The sequence below is a fragment of the Notechis scutatus genome, chromosome 2, assembly GCF_049901735.1.
Source record: "Notechis scutatus isolate UNSWTSFEM ecotype Mainland chromosome 2, rNotScu1.2, whole genome shotgun sequence".
Taxonomy (NCBI): Eukaryota; Metazoa; Chordata; class Lepidosauria; order Squamata; family Elapidae; genus Notechis; species Notechis scutatus.
The window spans coordinates 197,977,770-198,001,246 of NC_142010.1; the positions used below are offsets into that span (position 1 = coordinate 197,977,770).

General features: G+C 39.6%; 1 protein-coding gene and 1 long non-coding RNA gene across 3 annotated transcripts in view; one reads left to right on the forward strand and one right to left on the reverse strand.

The window, feature by feature from the left end:
• LOC113417354 (histone-arginine methyltransferase CARM1-like) overlaps positions 1–23,477 on the forward strand; it is a 53,999-nt gene that overhangs the window by 12,754 nt on the left and 17,768 nt on the right. For both annotated transcript variants that reach the window (XM_026675716.2, XM_026675724.2), the window contains exons 2-5: positions 7,295–7,420; positions 10,550–10,656; positions 10,926–11,030; positions 14,576–14,686. In XM_026675716.2, the coding sequence (XP_026531501.1) occupies positions 7,295–7,420; positions 10,550–10,656; positions 10,926–11,030; positions 14,576–14,686 (449 nt within the window). The remainder of the gene's footprint in view (positions 1–7,294; positions 7,421–10,549; positions 10,657–10,925; positions 11,031–14,575; positions 14,687–23,477) is intronic.
• On the reverse strand, positions 8,237–15,206 carry LOC148132465 (uncharacterized). Its single transcript, XR_015748028.1, has 3 exons — positions 15,118–15,206; positions 10,469–10,712; positions 8,237–8,373 (listed from the first exon to the last, which is right to left on the reverse strand). It is a non-coding gene; the product is annotated as an uncharacterized LOC148132465 (long non-coding RNA).

A 23,477-nucleotide genomic window follows, 5' to 3' on the forward strand; every position in this document is an offset into this window, starting at 1 on the left:
AACACTACAGGCTGATCCAACTTTGATGTAATGTCCTTAAAACAAGTCAGAATGAGGCTCAGTAGTGTGTGTGGCCTCCACGTGCCTGTATGACCTCCCTACAATGCCTGGGCATGCTCCTGATGAGGTGGCGGATGGTCTCCTGAGGGATCTCCTCCCACACCTGGACTAAAGCATCCCCCAACTCCTGGACAGTCTGTGGTGCAACGTGGCATTGGTGAATGGAGCGAGACATGATGTCCCAGATGTGCTCAATTGGATTCAGGTCTGGGGAACGGGCGGCCAGTCCATAGCATCATTGCCTTCGTCTTGCAGGAACTGCTGACACACTCCAGCCACATGAGGTCTAGCATTGTCTTGCATTAGGAGGAACCCAGGGCCAACCGCACCAGCATATGGTCTCACAAGGGGTCTGAGGATCTCATCTCGGTACCTAATGGCAGTCAGGCTACCTCTGGCGAGCACATGGAGGGCTGTGCGGCCCCCTAAAGAAATGCCACCCCACAACATTACTGACCCACTGCCAAACCGGTCATGCTGGAGGATGTTGCAGGCAGCAGAACGTTCTCCACGGCGTCTCCAGACCCTGTCACGTCTGTCACATGTGCTCAGTGTGAATCTGCTTTCATCTGTGAAGAGCACAGGGCACCAGTGGCGAATTTGCCAATCTTGGTGTTCTCTGGCAAATGCCAAATGTTCTGCACGGTGTTGGGCTGTAAGCACAACCCCCACCTGTGGACGTCGGGCCCTCATACGACCCTCATGGAGTCTGTTTCTGACCGTTTGAGCAGCCACATGCACATTTGTGGCCTGCTGGAGGTCATTTTGCAGGGCTCTGGCAATGCTCCTCCTGTTCCTCCTTGCACAAAGGTGGAGGTATAAATAAATACCCCTGCAACGCCCAGTTATTGGCTAATTTTAAAGTAAAAAGCACATCCTGATTTTATCATAATTGTGATGTTTCTTGCAGCAAGAATTAGTCAATAGAGAGGTACTCCTTGTCCCCAATTTCTATTCTATCCATTCTTGAGCCACATTTAGCACATAACACTTTTCCTACTTACACCCAACAAAATAACAAATGTACCCTGGCAATATCTTTTTTTCTTCAGAATCTCCATGATGTTGCTTTTGTCTCTTTCCCAGGCCCATGAGTGAAATGCTCTTAAAGTGTACTTAGCTGTACTATTGTTAAAATAGCAATCTCCCCTCTTAAACTGGGCCATCCAACAACAGCTGAAAGATATGTAAAATCTGTACACTTTGGCCTCTAGACCTTCAAAACTGTTTCCGGCAATTTCAGATGATGTGGGTTTGGCTCTTGTGTCAGCTTCATCTGTTGTTGTGAAGCAACGTAAATCTGCCCTTAGGAATGGAAAAAGAACGGACCAGCCATTAAGGTAGGACTTCCAGAAAAGATTATTCAGACCTGGGGAAAGTGAGAAGAAAACTCAAAATAACCCCACCTTGATTTTGTGTAGCATAAGACGGAGCAGAGAGAAATTCTGAATTGCTTTCAAGATTCTGTTATTTTACCTTAACAATCAAGAGGATTCCTGGATATCTGCCATGCCTGTTTCTTGATTTTGCCAACTTGAAAGGCTGATCAGTGTCATTCTGCTCTGTTCCTCTCAAGAATTATGCTCTGTCAGTGATCTTTTAGAACCGTATAGTTGCTCTGGAGCAGTATTGTAGATATTTTATTCAGTTGGTCTCACTGATTTAATACAAGGTTGAAATAAAAATATTTCTCTGCTCTGGAAAGGTGGATTATATTACACCATTCTGAGAGCATCTGTATATTCCTTTTGCAACTGCTAAGCACCAGCATCTGGCTATCTCCTAAAGTTAATGCACCTTAAGGCAGGGGTCTCCAACCTTGGCAACTTGAAGACTTGTGGACTTCAACTCCCAGAATTCCTCAGCCAGCTTTGCTGGCTGAGGAATTCTGGGAGTTGAAGTCCACAAGTCTTCAAGTTGCCAAGGTTGGAGACCCCTGCCTTAAAGTGAGTTCGGTTCCCAATAGAGGATTAGAAGTTAGAACCCCATGTAATAACATCAAGTTACTCATGTCTAATGAATTTTAATATGGTAGGACAGAAATGGATGTAGTGTTTCCTGGTATCAGTGTACAGGTAGTCCTCAACTTATGACCACAATTGAGCCCAAAATTTATGTGGGGGAGAAATTTGTTAAGTAAACTTTGCCCCATTTTACGACTTTCCTTGCCACGTTTTTTAAAGTCACATTTGTTAAGAATCACTGCAGTTGCTAAACTAGTAACACAGTTGTTAAGTGAATCTGACTTCCCTGTTGACTTGGCTCATCAGAAGGTCACAAAAGGGGGAACCACCTGACCCTGGGACTGCAAGCGTCATAAACTATGAGTCAGTTGCCAAGCACCTGCATTTTGACCAGGTGGCTATGGGGATTCTGCAATGATCCTAAGTGTGAAAAATGGTCATAACTGACTTTTCAGTGCCATTGTAACTTTGAACGGTGACTAAATGAACTGTTGTAAGTCTGTACTGAAATAATGAAGGAATGGAATGGAATGGAATAGAATAGAATAGAATAGAATAGAATAGAATAGAATTGAATAGAATAGAATACTTCTCTTCTCCCACATTGGTTATCTGTGTAAAGAGAGGAAATAAAAGGAAGAGAATGTGCTCGCTTTGTGATTCCATTTTTACAAAAAATTATTTGGGTTATGGTAGTTTGGGTTTCTGTAGAAGGAACCTAGGAAGAAGTCTAAGGATGATGGACAATGCCTTGCCGCCAGCTCTACCCTTTTCTTGCTGCAGCATCTCAATTGGCAGATTTTTTTCCTGCTGGCTGGAGACATAAAGGGGAGGGAGAATAGCGAAATCAGAAATCAGCAAATAACTTTATCTTCACATGCGCAATCAAAACAGTGCCAATTAGCCACCTGTCAAAACAGACTAGATAAGGATGAGGACAGCAAATGGATTCCTAGTAGTTCATAAGGAAGGAAAATGAATAGCATTTGGATTAGTCAATGGGGAAATGTCCCATATTTTTGTTGTTCTGAAGGAGGCAATGAATCACATATTAATTTGGGTAAACTTCAGTTTTCATTTCTAGACTAAGAGAATTCCATCAGACATGGAATGAAAGGTAGAAGAATCAACCATTCCTCCTCTTTTAGGAGGCTACATTTAAAAAAAAAATCATTATTACTAATACATTGGTGAATGAAATGTGCATAATCTGTTTTTCATTTGAAGTAGTGTGAGCTATTCCCAGATCATAATAATTCCGCAGTGTGAAAATTAGACAGTCCAAAAGAAAATACAGAACCGTGGACAAGCCACTAGATGGGGGTGATCTCTATGTTTCAGACTTTTTGCCAACTAATCAAGCAGCTTTTTCAGTCTGAACAAGTTGATTTGGGGAATCTGAGTAGGCCAAGAGCAGTTGGAATGTGTCTAAAATTCTTAGGGGTTATTCCTTCACCAACCTCAGGGTTCCCCCCCTCCAAAAAAAAATGCTTGGCAATATGTTGATGGAAGATTCGCAACCATCCAGGTAGAGTTGTCTGCTAACATCTGCTAATATCACAAACCAACAAGAAAATAAGTCCAATTGTCATGACTCAACTTCCAGATATTGCTACTGTTCTGAAGCAAGTTTTGGGCTACAGCTTATTCCAAGCATTCTTCTGAGGCCTTTGGAGATATGGAAATACCTTTCCTCTTTTTTCTTATTCCAGTTTTTATAGTTCTTTTGGCAAGAGACACAAGCTGTCCCGACTGTTATCATAGCACTAAAGCCATTCAGAAGTATTTAGTGGTATCATCAGAGCAAAGTTTGAACCATAAAGAATGATTTTGAATTTCAAGTTCATCCATATATCCTGTAACCACGGATATATTTAGAAGCAACATTGGTAATAACTAAAGGCTTCAAGCCCCCTTTTCATATGTATCATGGGGAAGGGAAAACCCTCCAAATACAAGTGCTTTAAGGTTTTCTGTATGCTTACGTTGCCATAGCTTTATCACTGGGGAACTGTAATTGGCTTTTTAAAAAGATTTATTAGTGTAGTAAATATTGTAAAAGGTGAGACCTGAAAGAATTAAAGAGACCCTAAATCTGATCTGTCAATCAAAACTCACTTGGCAATATAAGCAGTGGGCGGAGGGAATAAAACAATGGGAAAATCAAACACAATGCAGCCAATCAGGAGTGGAAAAAAGTCCCCTTTTAGGTGAGCTTTTAGAAAGAGGAATGGGCAGCTCAATTTTGTCTTAGTTTCTTTTCTCTCTCCCTCATGGAAGGAATCGGAAATTGGTCTGGCTCCAAGCCAAGTATGCCAAATTCCAAATCCCCAGGCATCTGAGGTAGGAAATTCAAGAGGAATACAGCAGTATAGGGAAGACTGAAGCTAGATGTACATTATAATTTTGGATTGTATTTGAGCTGTGTGCCTTAGTTACATCTTATCTACTTGTGTGTGTATGTGCATGTATTACCTTTCTTAAGGAACAAGTATCGATGTAAACCCCCCAGAAGTCAAAATGTTATTTACTTCCTTTTCTTCCATTGCCTTTCAGATTCTGTTTATACTTTTAATCTTGATACACAAAATAAAGAATCGCATTTCTTAGAAAATGAGCACAGTCATTCTGATAGGGAGCTTAATCATTCTCTCGTCCTATCCTCTTCACCCTGTCATTCTGATAGGAGGAAACTCCTCCCCCAACAAAATCGGCCAACTACTGCATATAAGCAGCAGGAACCCCACCCCACTTGCACTGAAGTTACCTAGTTGGGTAATAAAATGTCTACAAGCAAACAACCAAGCAAGCAAGCATCCATTGTCATAGATTTCCAAGTGATCCATGGTCATCATTTTGCCTGCTTAGTTAGCTACAGAGAAAAGCAAAGCAAAAGGTCTGCCAATTTCCTCCTCCCAAATAAACCAGTGCAAAAACAGATTTATTTTTTGGAGTAGTAAAATAGATAATGACACTTTCCCCAGAAGTGTGACAGAGTGCACACGAGGATCTGGATCAAGATTCCAAGAATTCCTTCAAGGGAGCCAGAGAATCTAGTCTGCCAATGTTGTGCATGCACTTCTATAAGCAAATGCTATTACAACTGTGGTCAAAGAATATTTTATAATCTTTTTCCAGGGGTTTGAATAGATGTGATAGGATTACACTGTAAATTATCAATGAAGCATCTTGATTGCAAGGCTTAATTAGATGATTTTTTGAAATGCTTTCTATTTTTTTTCCTGAGAAGTGATAGCATGTCGACTGAGTAATGATTAATCAAAGGAATTAAAGAACAAGAAATGATAATTCTGTTATTGGAAAACATCAAATCTGAAAGAAAAAGCACTTATGTGATCATTTTTATCCATTTTCATAATTTGCCATAAAAATTAAAACTGTTGTAATTATTTAAAAATTACAAAGGGGAGAAATTATAGTGATTTTGTTTAGAAATAAATGAGTTCTATACTAAATATTTACTATATGTAAATGGGAAAAAGTTATTATCTTGATTAAACTGAATTTCTATAGACTACAGAAAAAAAGTTCCACTGTCAAAAGTAATGAAACCTAGCATGCCAAGGATGTTTGCCTAGGTTGAGGTGATGTGTATTTTAAAAGGTTATATTTTGATAAGAATATTTGACACTAGTGGCATATCATTGTAGCAGTTCATTAAAAAAAAAAAGCTTGATGTTTTTTTTCTTTTACTATGGCAAGCATAGTATGAAGAATGATATGCACAGCCTGCTTTGCAACCAATATGGGAAAAAGTGCCACCTCATTCACATATCTTCAGTTATTTTTTTCCAGCACATATACCCCAGTGCAATTATGACCTATATCATGCATGTTGTACTGCATTGACGTTCTTCTAAATCAAAATATCTGTGTATTCTATAAATAAATTTATGTTAGTGAGAACTAGTGTGTGTGTGTGTGAGAGAGAGAGAGAGAGAGAGAGACTTTTGTGATATGCAATATTATACAACAAACAAACGAGCAAAACAAATTAAATGTAATAGAAGGAAAAAGAAACTATAACTATCTCTATCTCTCTATTTCACACCACTATTCTTTATACCGTTTCTACTTTTCTGTTCTCACAAACCACATCTACATTGCCTTTTTTCTATCCCGATGTAAACTATTTCAACTCCACTGACCTGTGACTTTTTCATTCTTCCTCCTATCTATATCTCCTGTGTATTCCATTGGGAGATGAATCTATTTTCTAGATTTATAATTACATGTAATTATTATACTTTCATTTTTGTTTCTTTCACCCCTTTCTGTTTTTCTTACTAGGAACATTTTTCTTATATTCATTTTTCCCAAGATTCACTCTTGACCCTAGCAGAAAACTTATCTCCTATTTGGAATCTCTTGTCACCCTCTTATTGTCCACCAGTTATATCATTCATCTGAAACAATCAAATCAGTCATTTGATTCCATTTGTATGCATTAACTCACTTTGCTCGAATCATGTATTTGAAACAAAAAGACCTTGAATTCTCTTTGGATAGCAGAAATTTGTATTTTATGATACTAAGACTTTCATTTATAATTCAGCTGGCATCTTTATTTCCATACATATATTTGGCAGGTTCATGCTAGAAGACTATCTAAATTGACATCTATTGCGATCCTTTCCATTTCAGTTAGTTTCACAAGCACATGGTGCATTTATTTATTTTTTCATTTCATTTATTGATTCATACTTTTTATCATTTACACTCCTTACGTTTGAAGCTTCAATTTTCCTTATATCAGAATTGGGCTCATATATACTTACCTCTCCTTTATCCTGGTCAATCAGGTTTCATATGATGCTTTATGCCAAGGCAAGGAAGAAGTAGAGCATTTGCTGGTAACATTAAGAACACCAATCAGTTTGGCCAATATGCACAACCCAAATTCAGTTTTGTCTAAGCTTGATTACACAGTTCTATCTAAGATAGGATCCTGAACACAGAGGAAGAACCTTAACAACCCTGTGCATTGCTGCTCATATTCCTCCAACAAGAAAGTACTTGTAGTAGACTTCATACTCAGACACCAACTTGCCAAGAAGAATATTATATACATTTTGTGTGTGTGTGTGTGTGTGTGTGTGTGTGTGTATGTGTGTATATATATATATATATATATATATATATATATATATATATATATATATATATATATATATATATATATAAAAGTGAATAATAAATAAACACAAATATTCATGTGTTTTTGTTGTAACTATTTTTTCTCCCTGCAGTTGATGGTGTGTGTGTATATAAATGCTTGGTTAATAAAGATACTGAATATTGCCGTGTAGGAAAAGAATCCATTTTGATAACACTTGGTTACAACAGCGCCTTACTACAATTCACGTCACATTCTGGTAAGTGGCTGGATATTATATATATTTGAAGGTTTTTGTTTCCTTTGGTCCTGTATTTGTTAAGATCAGCTACAGTCCTAGTCAAAGATTCTCAGGTGTTAGATCTGTTGGACCAACTTGCTACTCACTATTTGATTGAGCATTGTAAAATGGGAAGAGAGTGGAGAATGATCTGGTGTTGTGGTCCCAATTTGATGTTTTTGAGAACCTGTTGTTCCAAGCTTTTAAAAATCAAGTTGGACTTATCCTACTTCTGAGTTTGTTAAATTTGATAATTCATTGGCTGTATAAGTTTTATTTTTGCTAATGTTTGTAGAGAGTTTATATATTTCAAGAGGATTCAAATGATGGTGATATTAAATCTAACTTAAGTCATTTATACACACACACATATACACCACAAGTTTACAGTCCTCTCATTGTTTATAATGGAATATTTCTGGTGATTTATTTGAGAATTGCATCGTTCTATTTCGAGACTTACTGTGATTTAAGTTTTCCATCTCCTATTTCTTTTTTCTTTATTTTGACAACTGTTAGTCTGAACTGAATCCATGCAGAGGATTGTTATATTCCAGCATCTGGTTTCTACCATTTAGACAGCAGTAAATTATACCTAGTATTTTCTTCTTCCTGTGTAACATGTGTGCAACATATGAATAGCATCAAGATTGCCATAAAATAGGTTTTTAGTGTGTCTAATATATAAGCGTTAGTCTTTTGCAAAGTAAATGTATCCATCTAGAACAATTTAAGCAATACAAGTGCAGCCTACCATCTACTAGCAGCAGATTTTTCCACAACAGTCAATGTAAATATCAGCTTCAGAAATTTTATGGGAATAAAATTATAAATGTGCAGATGGAACTATAAATTTATTTCGTCTTCGTAGCCAGTGGGTATTGATGGATGTTGTTTATCTCAGTCTTCTGAAGAAAAACTTTGAGCTAGTCCTGGCACCAAGATAAGGGAAGGGAAGGTCAGTTTTAGCTTTTGCACGATATTTAAAGACACCAGGAAGCTGTTGCTTTCCATTCAGTTCAGTTCAACAATATTTCTTTGCTCCACCACCAGCAAAATTTAAAAGAACAAAACAAGCAAAAAACAGGTTGAAGCAAATAAATATAATAGTATACTAACAGCTAGAAAAATAACTCACAGAATATAACATTCACTCCTCAATTGCTATGTTATGCAGTTGTTACCCGGGTGATAAATCTAAAATATTAATGGGTAATAATAATAAATAATAATTTGCTATTGCTTTCAATAATTCCCTCAGGACTAAGTTATAGAGATTGTTTAGAGCAGGGGTGTCCAATCTTGGCAACTTTAAGACTTGTGGACTTCAACTCCCAGAATTCCTCAGCCAGCTTTGCTGGTTGACACCCCTGGTTTAGAGTGAATGACTGAATAGAGGATGCACGTTGGTAGGTGACAGGAAACGTCCCTCCTTTCTTGATCATGCCCTTAGGACTCCCTTGATGGAACTTCTGATTATGGGTTACATAATACTTCCTGCTACCAATACCACCTTCTCAGAGAAAGAAAATGCCTTGGCTCAGCTCCTCCCCTCTTATGCTACCTGCGGGCCAGTAGGTTTTTTAAGATTCAGAGACAATACAGGTAATCCTTATTTAGCAACTGCCTCGTTTGGCAAAGATTTGTAGTTAACATTGTCAGTGATTTAAAAAAGTATGACCAATCTTTGCCTTTATAACCTTCACAGGTTTCTAAAGCAAAGGTTGATCATAAGCCCAGTCGCAGTTTCACCTAAGGCCACTTCACTTAATGACTAAGTTGCCAGTCCCAGTTGTGGTTGTTAAATGAGGATTATCTGTAGGTCAAACCAGGGTGAAACACCAGAAAGGATTTTCTTGAGTAAATATTAAGAGAGTTTTTGGAGAAAAAATATATACCAATTCACGTCTTTCCAAATTGCCATGGGGTCCAGAAATTGCACCAGACAGACTTGCTGGAGTCAGCACTAGAACGTTGAGTCAACGCAGAAGTTCAAAATTACCTGGAGTTTTTTGTCACTTTTCTTTAGCTATAGGGCTGAGGCCTCCAAAGTTGGAAAATTTAAGACTTGTGGACTTTAACTCCTAGAATTCCTCAGCCAGCTATGCTGTCTGAGGAATTCTGGGAGTTGAAGTCCACAAGTCTTAAAGTTGCCAGGTTTGGGGACCCCTCTAAAGGGAATATAACACCTGGTTTGATGGCATTTTGTATCAGTGCCTCAGTGAAGTTCAGACAGTTGATCCTCTTCTACAGATATTTTAAATAAGCCATTGTCTCTAAAGACAATATCTGAGGATGCATGACTGATAATACTTCATGTCAATACAGGTAGTCCTCGACTTATGGCCAAAATTGAACCCAAATTTTATGTTGCTAAGCAAGACGGTTGTTAGGTAAATTTTGCCCAGTTTTAACACCTTTCTTTCCACAGTTGTTGCGTGAATCACTGCAGTTGCTAAGTTTGTAATATGGTTGTTAAGTGAATCTGGCTTCCCCATTGACTTTGCTTGTCAAAAGGTTGCAAAGACCCTGGGATGGACCAGCTGTCATCAATGCATGCCAATTGCCAAGTTTCTGAATTTTGATCACATGATGCCACAGTGGTCATCAGTGTGCAAAACGGTCATAAATCCATTTTTTTCAGTGCCATTGTAACCTCAAACCGTCACTAATTGAATGATTGAAACCTGAGGACTACTGTAGGTTAAAAATGGAGACAGTTGATATAATATTTTAATGGGCAGCATTATTTCTATTTGCAATGATTGTTGCTTCTCCTCCCATTAGGAAGTGCCTGGTTTAGATAATCTACTTCCTCCTAGGCCCTCATAAAATTTTGAGCTGTGTGAAAATGTGGAAAAATACCATTTCATTAATAGACTCCCAACAGTTGAGCTATTTTGAGGGCAGAATTGTGTAGAAAAGAGCAGACGATATAATTCCTATCTACAGCTATGGCATATTTTACTGGAATTTTGAATTATGTTTTGTGCAGAATAAAGACCAGCATGGTAATAATTCAGTCACCTTTCTTACATTTGTGTCTCCTCCCTGCTTTGGTTTTGTGTTTAATGTTCCTACACTTTAGCTTCATTCTTTCTTTTTCAGAATATAACGTGTTTTCAAATACACTGAACAGTTGTAGGAATATAAATAAGGAACATTCTGTATTCAATCAGAGAACAGAAGACTCCTCGGCATCTCAGTATTTTCAGGTAGAGAACTGTTGTTTCATAATATGTTCAGTATTTCCCAGAAGGGTTGGGATAACCTGTTGCAGAAAAAAAAGAAAGTTCTTGTAGCAACATACAAGTTCTAACTAACACTTGCTAAAAGCTTGTGCCGTAATCTCTTTATTTTTATTTTCAGGGGGTATGGCTTTTCCATCACCAATATTTCCCAGGTTTATTGCAGACTTTATTCATATTTTGTATAGTGCTGTAGGCAAATTGTAGCAGCTACATTTCTCCTTTTTTCTTTCTAGTTTTATGGATGCTTATCTCAACAACAAAACATGATGCAGGATTTTGTAAGGACAGCTACATATCACAGAGCAATACTTCAGAATCACACAGATTTTAAAGATAAGGTAAGCCTTCACTTTCTGCTCAGTTTCAAATATCTATACATATTTGCTTACAAAGTTGGCCAGCCCCAGAAGGAGCTTGATGTGGTTGGAGGAGGTCTGCAACCCCCAGTCGGCCAAAACCTTGATGGGTGCCTGCAAGGGAAGAATGGCTGCAACCTCTGTTCCCATGGATCCTGGAGCTCTCCATGGTTCGTGCATGAGCTAAGGCAGATGGAGAAGGTAAACAAACGCCTAGTGCATTGCTGGTGAATGACAAGAAGTGAGGATGCTCAAGCATAAGGTAGAGCAGGGGCGTCAAACTGGCAGCCTGCGGGCCAGATGCGTCACATGCAGGCCACACCCACCCCGGCTCCGTGAACGGGAAAAACATAGCCAAACATCATGTGACAGCAACATGATGCCGCGACTTTGACACCTGTGAGCCAGAGCCGCTATTAGAGCCTTCCTCGTGGCAATAAGGGCCCCACTCTTATTATGCCTACAGATAGCCACCCAGCGGTCCTGTTTCAGGTTTACCTGGTCCCTACTTGGAGGGAGTAATTCTGTCATTCACCTGCAGCCTAACTTTGGTCCATCCCAGTACCTGGAGGCTTTATGGGCCTGAATTGGTCCCAGTGAGCTTTGGCTCAATCTTAGCAAATCTGAGTGGTTTGGGGTATTTGGGCCTTCCAGGCTCCAGGTTATCCCCCCTTTGGTTCTGGGGAGAGTAGCACTGTTCCAGCGGATGTCAGGGCACAATCTGGGGGTACCTCTTGGATTCATGACTCCTGCTGAAAAAGCAGGTGGCAGCTGTGATTAAGAGGGTCTTTGCACACCTTTGCATTGTGTATCAGTTGTGCCCATTCCTGGACCAGAATGTTCTGCTCATTGTCATGTCATCTTGATTTGTCCAAGTATCCAGTATGGATTACTGCAACGTGCTCTTAAATGGGTGGCGTGTCCTTGAAAAGCATTCTGAAGCTTCAGCTGATAAATGGTGTAAGGTACTCAACACACGTAACATTACTGCTTTGTGAGCTACATTGGTTGTCAGTGTTTTTCCAAGTGCAGTTCAAGGTGCTAGTTGTCACTTTAAAGCCTTCTTGCCTTAGAACCAGATAACCTAACCTAAGGGACCAACTTCTCCCAGTTGTTCCTACCCATCTGACCCAGTCTATCTGAGTGGGTACGCTCTAGGACCGGTCAGCCAAGGAATATTCGCTGGTGGGCACTAGGAGGTATGCCTTTTCTGCTGTAGATTAGGGTGGCCCCAACCCTGTCTCTTCAGGCCTTGAAGACTTGTTTTTGTGACCAGGCCTGCTATTCTAGATGTGTGAAGGGCCCCATTTCCTGGTCATGTTAACATCTGCTGATTCCTAGTAATTTAATATCAACCACGTAATTTTTCTTGATTGCTGTATTTATTTATTGTATTGCATTTTTAATGGTTCTAAACATTGCTTAGCTAGGTTCTTTTCAGAGTTTCATTGTCAAGGCTGTGCATTTGTCCTGCAGAAACAAAGTGACCGTTGCCTTATATTTTTCTATAGAAAAGAGTTTAATGCCTTTCTGACCTCATAGAAAAAGTGCCACAGCAATAATATCTAAATTTGTGTCTGTGTTAGAGCTGTGAGATCAATGCCAGGGTGCGCTGATGTGAGACATTTTCATTACATAAATGATGTGCCTCTTCTACCTTTCTCTTTCTCTGATTTCAAACAGAGGCAACGAATTGCTGTTTTGCTAGAGTGCTCTGAAGCAAATATACCCCCTACCTCCAGTCTGGTATTACTCTGCCCTGTTTGAATGTGGTATTGGGAAAACATAAATAGTTTATATTCAATTTTTAAAATGTATTTGAATATTTTTAATCCGTCTTTTCATTGCTAAGAGATGTTTCATGGGCCAGCAGCACCCTTCACAATAAAGTCAATGTAATATCTGCCAATCTATATATATAAAAAAGTGAAATACCACTCATGCATCATCACAAAATCTCAAGAACCGTAAAGCCTACAAACTTGAAATTTGGCACATATGTTCCTCTTGGCTTCTAGGTGCTCACTAAGGAAGAATTTTTCAAAATTACCATCACAGGATTAGTATTTCATATATTATTATTAACAAGCTCTGATGGTAAGGAGTTCTACTCCCCCTCCCCACCTGAAAAGAAATCTGTTCCAAATGCAAAACACAAGCCGAGGAGAGGAGTTTCAGTTTCAGTTTCACAGCAGCAACCAGCTTTAGTACAGAACACTTAAGCTAAGCCACGCCCAGGCTCTTTGCTGTCTCCTGCTTGCTCACACAGCAAATACTGCTTCAGTTTCCAAACAGCTCTTAACTCTCTCACACACTGACAGGACGCTAGCCAGATGAATACCATTGGATGCTGGTAGGCAGTGGCACAATCCCCCCCCTTATTTTCCTCCCCAAAAACTAAGCCCGATTACATAGTTCCATAGCGAAGCACGGATATAGAACTAGTAAAATATAATTTAAAAGAGTGGTGGAGAAATTTCAGAAGTTTCTCCAAGCCCTGGGCCACAGCATACTACCGGGCTGTGGCCCATTCGGAATTGGGCTGCGCGAGTTCAACCACTGAAGTAAGGCATTGAGGCGGGCAGGAAAAATTAAGTAAATATATACCCATGAGACATTCTGATTCTAATGCATCACAGCTGACTCAGGAAACATGAATGTAGGTAGCTCTTCAACTGATAAAAAAATAATTAATTTAGAATTTGTTAGAGTAAATGAGACTAATTAAAGTATGAAGTTATTAGCTATCCAGAATCATTAGGAGTCAGGCGGCATATAAATACTTCCATCCATATATACATAAATGTGTAGTATAGTCTAATTTAGTTCCCTTGCTGGAACTGAGAGTGACGAATGCTGCCCAAATGCTGTCCACCTTAGCATAAGTCCTGTTTATTATTATTAATATGTAACAACTATGTAGAGTTGTTTTATTATTTTACCACTTTTGCTAAGTAAATTCTTAAAGTAATTTTTAAAAATTAAATGCTTCCAACCTTGCTTTTTGATTTTAGGTTAGGGGTATATTTAATGGAATAAAATGCTTTGAAAAGCATTTGCAAGATCTACCTGTGTTAAGTTAATAAACCTACAGCATATGTTCTTGCTTCTTTTTCACACCTACATTAATGCTTCTGCTAAGAAATAAAGTAGCAAGAATAACTGTTGAATTCCCTCAGAAAAAATAAATTACAATTCTGTGTAAGTTTTCCAAATTAATCATACTAAGAAGAGCTTGTGATTTCAAGACTTGTTATTCACTTTTTGTACTATAATGAATAAAAATGTTGCAAAGAAATATGTTATGATTTTGATGCCATATTTTATTTTCAATGAAGAAAACCTTAGCATTGTTTTAGTTAAGAGATCTTGATGATTGGCAATGTCATATATAGTATTTATAAATATTTGATAGCATTGATTGGCAGGAAGGTTTTTATACTTTCTGAATCTGCTGATAAGATTTGGAATATAAATAAAGCCTTATATAGTGGCACGTTCATCCCCATCCATTTTTCTGTTTCAAGGTGGTCCTAGATGTTGGATGCGGATCAGGTATTCTTTCATTTTTCGCTGTGCAGGCTGGTGCAAGAAAAGTTTATGCTGTTGAAGCTAGCTCGGTGGCCAAATATGCCGAGGTGAGTATGTTAGATTTGATGAGCTACTGCATTTGTTTGCTTTGCTGTGTGCGCAGAAAACAAAGTACTTGTCGCTGAAATAACGGTGTGCAAATAATTTAGGTCCATTTTATTTTGGTGTTTCATCAGGACCGTGTCTTGAAGAGCATAATTCACTCTTGAGGCACATGTTAAATGAAAACGTTTTGATTATTTCAGTGAAACTTGTTCCCACTTAAACAACCACAAACATTTAGAGATCTGTGTGAAAGTAGATGGTAGAGGCAGACTTAAGGGGAATCACTATCCCTGCTAACAACTACAATGCATCCTTGCAATAGCAATAGCATTTAGACTTGTATACCGCTTTACAGTGCTTTTTACAGCCCTGTCTAAGCAGTTTACAGAGTCAATATATTGCCCCCAATAATGTGGGTCCTCATTTTACAGACCTTGGAAAGATGGAAGGCTGAGTCAACCTTGAGCCTGGTGAGATTGAACTGCCAAATTGCAGTCAGCCGGCAGTCAGCAGAAGTAGCCTGCAGAATAGAATAGAATAGAACAGAACAGAACAGAACAGAATTCTTTATTGGCCAAGTGTGATTGGACACACAAGGAATTTTTCTTATGCAAATGCTCTCAGTATACATAAAAGAAAAGATACATTCATCAAGAGTCAAGAATCATAAGGTACAACGCTTAATAACAGTCATAGGGTACAATAAGCAAAGTACTGCACTGTAACCACTGCGTCACCGAGGCTCATTAATAGCTGACTAATATTTGAGAAATAAGCCTATTCAGTATAATGCAAATGAGGCTGGAATGATTTCATAGATAAATTAATAACAAGGAATAAGAATTGAATGTACTACTGAAATTTAAAGTGAAGTAAGGTCTTTTGATTAGAACTGTCTTTATTAGCTATCATTCAGTGATTTTTTTCCTATATTGAAATACACTAAAACCTTTGGTAATTGAAACTCATCTCCTGTAAAAGGACTTAAACTAATTAGCAGCTTCTCTTATTCTTGAATGGATCCATAGTCAACCAAGAATATTGGGCATATTTCAGGGAAAAACAAGCAGGGTTTATTTCCTGGAATTTCTCCCATTTCACTTCAAACACTGTACAGTGACAGCATGTGGAATTATGCAAGTTATGCTGATCTTGTTTGCAGTCTGGCCAGGATGGTTGGAATTGGATTAACATCACGGGTCTAACTACATGATTCAGAAAGGCTAATGAATTCAGTGGATATCGCTTCCTCCCTCTCACTTTCCCTTATTCCAGAGAAATAGCTGTGTAATTTATGCAAAATAATTTCTAAAGCTGCTAAGCCTAATTCAAATGTAACGTAACCTGCATTATAATTAAGATGTTGTGATCATTTCAGTAGTATAGTAAGCATATCACAAACAAAATATTCATTTTGAATATATATATGTTATGTCCCACCTTCAAAAGCAAATAAGCAACGCCGAAAGCAGTCGTCCTCAAAAGCAAAACAAACGAAGAGGAGTTTCAGAAGATAACAGCTGCTATTATTCACAGTCTACAGCACATTAATCCTGGCTTAAATCCACAAGCCTCCGAGCTTTGACCGTTGCTTCTCCACGTAAATTAAACGCTTTGTTCCTGACAAATTTTCAAACTCAGGCGGATCCTTTTATAGTTATTAGGGCAACAGTTAATTTCCTTAATTACTGACTTGACCTTCTCCTGCGTTCCAGCTGGCCTTGCCTCTTAAAGCGGCGTCTATTCCTAACATCTAACCAACAATTCTCCAAGTTCTCGTCTCCACTTGAAGACTCTCTTAAAACTTCTCTGTCAGCCATTTCCGGCTGATGATCAGATACTGAACCAGAGGAGGTAGAAGGTCCTGACCATTCTACTAAATCAGGTCTGTCCTCTCTTGTCACGTCCATCTCCTCTTCCTGATTATCATTCCAATCACTGAGCCATGCTGGCTCATATTTCTCTGCCATGTCCTCCTCACTTGAGCTCATATCAGCCACAGGAGCTGAATCCAAGTCCAGAGCTACAACATATATATATATATATATATAATGAATGGCCAAGCCCACTACCCTATTGTGATGATCGGGAAGCAGCACACACATAATAAATTCCCAAACGTAAATAGATTTCCTTTAATGCTTCCAACTTGGCCTCACTGTCAATTGTTCGCAGTTGGAGATTCAACTCTTTCCAAAATAGTCTCCAAAAGAAAGAAATACAGTCCAAACTCAAAGAACAGATAACGGAGAAATAAAAAACCAAAACAAACCGCACTGAAGGAATTTCCACGACAGACCAGGATAATTAATTACAAACTTCAAGAAGATAACAAGGCACAGTCTGTTGGAAGAACGCCAACCAAGATTAACCTCAGCCAGAAATAAAACACGCTTTACTTCTAGCAACACTGTGTTTTAAACGCCCCTCCTATATAATATTCTTCCCAGCTGCAGCCAATGAGGGAGATCATTTCCGCTTCCGAAAGCCACATTGTTCCCTTCTCCGTTCCTCCCTGCGTGCCTTAGGATGCAGAGGGGATGGGCCTGGTTCTTCCTCTGACTGCCCAGCCGGCCTCTGCCCTTCCCCCCTCCTCCACAACCTCTGGAGCCACACTTTCATTCCCTGTCAGCTGTTCCTCCTCTCCCTCGGAGTCAGTCTCCAACAGGGGCATGACACCTATTCACTTGCTGCATCCAACATAGGATTTACAGCCACTTTCCAGAATGGAAAGATTTATCAAGCAGGAAAGTTAATACTCGCCTACAGATGAGCAATGGTTGGAAACATGTGGAGCGAAAGGAGACAAATCCAGACTCAGCCAGGTAAGACAAAAAGGAATTTCCTAAGCAACTTTTTTCTCAAGAGGAAAAAAAAAATGATTGTTTTGAAATCCAAGCTTCTGAAAGAAAAAGAAAGAGAGAGAGAACTTTGTGAAAGAGAACACCAAAAAAAAAATACAGCGGGGAAGCTGGCATAAGTGGACCTTCCCATCTTCACTGAGCATCAAAAGTAAAATTTGACATTGTCAGTCCTCCCTAGTAAACCAGACAGGAAAAACAATGAATGAAGACAAATACATGTATCCCAGGATAATGTTGCAGGATCCAATCGGGGTTGGTCCTGGTGATCGATCCAGATTGGATCCTGCAGGAAAAAGAATGAGCATTTTTACTTTATTGTAAGGTTACATCAAACAGATTCTTGGCGAGTTGAATGTACAAACTTCTCTCTACCACATTGAACCCTCTGATCAATTAGGGTGACAGCTTTACCCACAGCACACACATGTCAAATGTATACTGCTACTGCAGTCTTCATTGAACAACTGGCTTGTTTAGCAACCATTCGTAGTTATGATGGTGATGAGAAAGTAACTTTGCAACCAGTCCTCACATTTATAACCTTTGTAGGTCTGTAAAGCAAAGCTGAAGTAAGATTGTAAGAACAGTTATAATTTCACTGCTCTCCTTAACAACCAAATTGTTGGTCCCAGTTGTGGTTACTAAATGCCTTTACTAGACTTATGATAGGAGACACAATATATATATTTTTCATTTTTTTAAATCTTGCTTTTCTTTGATTTGTCAGTACAGATTGTTGGATTCCCTATATGTCCCACATGCTGAACTTAAGAGGTACCGTATTTGCCGGCGTATAAGATGACTTTTTTGCCCTGAAAAACATGCCTCCAAGTGGGGGGTCGTCTTATACGCCGGGAGGACTCCGACTCCCACTTCGAGCTTGAGTTGCAGCCGGGAGGGAGGCTGGGGGAGCGGTGTGTGTGTGTGTGTGTGTGTGTGTGTGTGTGTGTGTGTGTGTGTGTGTGGCGGGTGTCACTCACCACGCGCTGCGCAACCTTTCCCCCTCTTCCTTCCTTAGCGGTGTGGGGAGGAGAGGATTCGAAGATCCTCACGTGCGGCGTACTTTTCTTTTTCTTTTTTTCTTTTGCACGCAGGTTTTGCATGCGGGCGGCTGTAGGTTAAGGATGGGGAGCCCCGGGTGGGTTATCAGGTTTTACGGTGCTTCCAACATGTGCGAACGGTGGGAGAGCGGAGAAGAGAGCGAGCGAGCGCCCGCTGTGTGAAATCCTGCCGTCAAAGCAACACTGGGGGAGGCAGGGTATAAATTTACCAGGTTAATGTAGCAATGGTGATTAATGCCCAGAACATTGTTTGCGGGTATTGGGGTGTGTGTGTGTGTGTGTGGTGGTGGTGAGGAGAGGTTGTCCTTTGAATGCGGAAAAGTAGGTGTGACCTTGTGTAGGAAAATAAAGAGATCCTTTTAGCGTGTTTGGCTTCTTTGCCTCCCTCGTTCGTTTTGACGTGGAGATAATGGCCTTTGGGCGGGAGGGGAAGAAAACGGTAGCTGGATCATTTCAAATTTCACTTACTCTCCTGCCTCACTTCAATATGTCTGAGCGACTCCAGATACTGGAAGACTTTTTGAATGAAAGTGTTACCTCCATTTTTTTTTTTTTTAAAGAGGGCCACTTGGGGAAAAAAAGATTCTAAGGAATTCCTTGTTTCTTGATTAAAGAGAAGGCATTGAATATACTGTTCCTTGGCAGCCTTTTCAGTGTCCGGGTTTTTGGTGTGTGTGTGTGTGTGTGTGTGTGTGAGAGAGAGAGAGAGAGAGAGAGAGAGAGAGAGATCAGCTGTATTGAGAAGAGAACGTTTCCTGTGTTCTCATTTTATTTACAACATATTTTACGCTTAATGGTAAGCAATGAAAAATATTTTTAAAACTCATTTCTAAACTCCATAGCTATTTGCATATTCTTGGTTCAAAATTGGATTAGCTCATTTCAAAATTGTCCAAAGCAGAAAAGTGCGTCAAAAAAAAAAAAAGTGCAAAAGTGGAAGGTGTGTGGAAGAGGGGGTAGTCTTATACGGCGAGTATATAACAAACTCTATATTTTGAGTGGAAATGTTGGGGGGTCGTCTTATACGCCCAGTCGTCTTATACGCCGGCAAATACGGTAAATGTCTCCTAGAGCAGGGGTCCCCAACCACTGGTCCCCGGACCGTTACCGGTCTGTGGATCATTTTTTACTGGGCCGCAAAGCTTGGGCGCCGCCATCTTGTTTCGACGGCGCTTCTGGGTTTTCGGTTGCTTCCGGGTTTTCGGTTGGAAAGTGCTTCCAGGTTTTCAGTTGGAAAGCGGCATTTGGGTGCTCGCGCCTTAGTTTCGTCGAAGAGGGGGAGCGGCTTCGAACGAAGAGCCATCCCGATGGCGGTGGAGTCTCGCGTTACTCAGGTACCGGTCCGTGGAAGAATAAATAATCTTGAAACCGGTCCCTGGTTCAAAAAAGGTTGGGGGCCACTGTCCTAGAGCACTATTCTAAGGAGAAAACTGGTGGCCGCTGTAAAATTACCAAGCATCTGTTCCAAAGCAGGAAAGACAGGCCAGGAGAGTAGGGAGTCTCTGGGAGAAGAAACTAGAAAGCCCCCATCTTTCACTCTATGGCTTCAGCCAATAACACTACGCCAAACCATTGCAAATAATTAGCTTACCTCGTTTACCTATCTGGCTTTCAGATCTTTCTTGCACGACTTTGTTCTTGAATTACAGTTTGAAGAAACATTCTTTACTTCATCTTAAATAAATGCTGCCAAATGGTCCATTAAAAAAAAGTATTAATGCAGCTTTTCCCAGTCTGTTACCTTTTTATGGTATGGGACTACATATCTATTTCACAGAGCCTAAATTATATGGATATATTACAGCATGCCTTGTGATAAAGAGGCCAGAGAAAGCTGGATGTTAGGATTAAAGCTGTACTTTTAAATTGGATATCAAAATAAATCCTATCGAACCTGCTTAGGTTCTATTTATGGAGTTAACTGAATTACTGTATAATTTCAATACTGTGCCTCCAGGTTTAACCGTGTTCTACAGAAATAACGAGATGTTTTTAAATAGCTGTGTCCAGAATTTGGATTTAAATTACTTTTCCAAAGTCTGAGAAATAATGTGATGTTAAGATGGAGGAATTTTATGGAGGGCACTTGTACAAACAGAGCATGGGAGCAACCAGCATAAGGAAAATGTTTTGTACAGTACATGGGACAGGTCAACTACTGATGGGATCATTAGAAATGAAGAATTAGTCCTTGAGGAATACAGAGGCATTTGGCACAGGAGGCTGGTGAAAGGGAGGCCTTTCTGGGAGTTTTGGCAGCAGAGTTCCTTTTGAACAGAGGCCCAAAGAGAAGCTCTCACTCTTCCAGATGCTTGTTGCATGTGCCTCCAGGCAAGGTTTTTTATTTAATGAGCCAAATCAAGGTTTTTTTCTATTTAAAGAATCATGTTTTGCAAAAGGCTCTTAAATCTGTACTGTTCCAAGAAATTTCCTATTCCTTTAATATGTCTGTGTTCCTCTTCAAGATTTGTCCTAAGTGGGGTTAATATTATTATTAAAATGGCAAACAAAAACATTGATATTAAACATTAAAACCCAGTGTTTTAATTCACTTTTAATTAAAGCATTTTAAACTATTTGAAAGGCCAAGAAAATCAATGATGTTTCTGGATGATGCTGAAAAGCTGAAGAATAGCCACAGATCATGCCTATCTAGATAAACTTTGGACTCCTGCTAGGAAAAGCCAGTTAGAGTTTTTTGTAACTTTCCTTTCAACAAACAATATGGATGCTTTTAAAAAGCCTTTTGAGGATGACCTCTGTAGATGTAGAGAATGGTACAAAAATGTTTTTTTTAGATAACTGTGTTCTACATTGAGTAGGGCAGCCTTCTTCAACTTAGCTTCATCCATAAGTTTTGGATCTGGCAACTTCAAAAATTTGCAGCAGTCACCCCATGTTTGGGGAACATTATGGATAGCAAGCACCAGGAACTGAAGTTAAATAAACAATGAATCTATTTTAATATTGGTAAAATAATGTCCCCAGTAATTAGAACTGTCATGCAACATCTGCAGACCTTCATATAGCACATAACAGTGTACATAGAAAGTACCAGAACATGAATTATAAAATTGCCTTTGCCCAGAGGAAGGGATAGCGGGTTAACCACATTTATATTACCATTACAATTGTAATATAAATATGGTTAACCCACTATCCCTTCCTCTGGGCAGAGAAGGGGAAAGGTGAGTGGAAAAAGGTCTTCTTCATTATTGATGGTTTCAGTGATAAAGTAGATTTTAAAAGGTAAAGGTAAAGGTTCCCCTGCACATAAGTGCTAGTCGTTCCAGACTCTAGGGGGCGGTACTCATCTCCATTTCAAAGCCGAAGAGCCAGCGCTGTCTGAAGATGTCTCTGTGGTCATGTGGCTGGCTTGACTATATGCTGAAGGCACACAGAACGCTGTTACCTTCTCCCCAAAGGTGATCTCTATTTTTCTACTTGCATTTTTACATGCTTTCGAACTGCTAGGTTGGCAGAAGCTGGGACAAGTAACGGGTGCTCACTCCATTATGCGGCGCTAGGGATTCGAACTGCCAAACTGCTGTCCTTTCTGATTGAGAAGCTCACGTCTTAGCCACTGAGCCACCGCGTCCCTACAAAGTAGATTTAAGAGCACATAATTTATGCATTTTATATCCTGTTTGGGAATTCAGCCATGAATAGCAAGTAGAGAAATAGGAATACAAGTTTTATTCACAGTATACCTATTTTGATTGCACCTACTAGTTCTGTACAAAGAATTAGCTTTATGAGCTCTCCTCTATCCCCTCCGCTTGCAACCTTTAAAGGCCAACTGATTGTAAATGTAAGCCGGTTGCCAATGACCCAAAAGTAAGATCATATGTCCAAGGGGCACCAAACCAATGATCATTAAATGGCTAGTTGTAAATCAAAGACCATCTTTATTGTTACATATAGTCTGCCTTGCTTTGTTGTCTAATCTCTTAACCTCTGAACATGAATGGCTTATTGAAGGATTAATGAATCCCTAGAAAGCTTTTACTACAATACAATCTTACTCCCCCAGCCCCCGTTTTCAGACTCATGAACAAAAATTGACAATCTAACCTCTTTTGTTCTAATCAGAGTTTGCAGAGTTTTTGAAACTCAAGGATTAGACTCTTTAGGCTCCCTAGCTTTAAATTTCAGCTACTCTGTGATATGAACCTGCTTTGAAATACCATCATTGTCAAATTTTGAAATGTCTGCTGCTTTTTCTTGTCTTCCAAGTTCCAACATTGCTGTCCACTACAGATTTCGCAATAGCTTATGTGTGTGTATTGTACTGCATTTTGAGCTTTGGAATTTGCGAACAAATCTGACTTCTGTGCGCCACAAACCATAGGCCATTTCTGCAGCCCAGCATGACAGGAACATGATGTAGAGGTGACATACTGTATGTCACACTGGAGGAATCGTGATTAGACATTACAAAACATCAGTCAGATGTTGTCTTTATTAGCTGTCTTGTACCCAAGGCTTTGGGATGAATTGCTTTACCTTTGAAGTCTGATGCATGTTTTGAAAAATCAGCACCAAAGATTGATAGCCGAGCTTTTTAATATGGGATTGCCTTTGAAGACCACCTGGAAGTGTCAACAGGTCCAGAATGTTTTGGCACATGTAGTGATGGGTGCCTTTAGGTTTCCCAAGTAACACTCTGTGGCAGAAGCCGGATTCTAGGTTCCTTTTGGGTGCAATTCAAGGTTCTGGTTATCGCCTTTAAAGCTATATGATTCAGGGACAGGTTACCTGCAGAACCACCTTTCTCTAAGGACATCTATCTGTCCTATCAGGTTAGATAGGTGGCACACTCCTAGTTCCTTCCCTTAAACATTGCAACTTTATGGGACCTAGGAAGC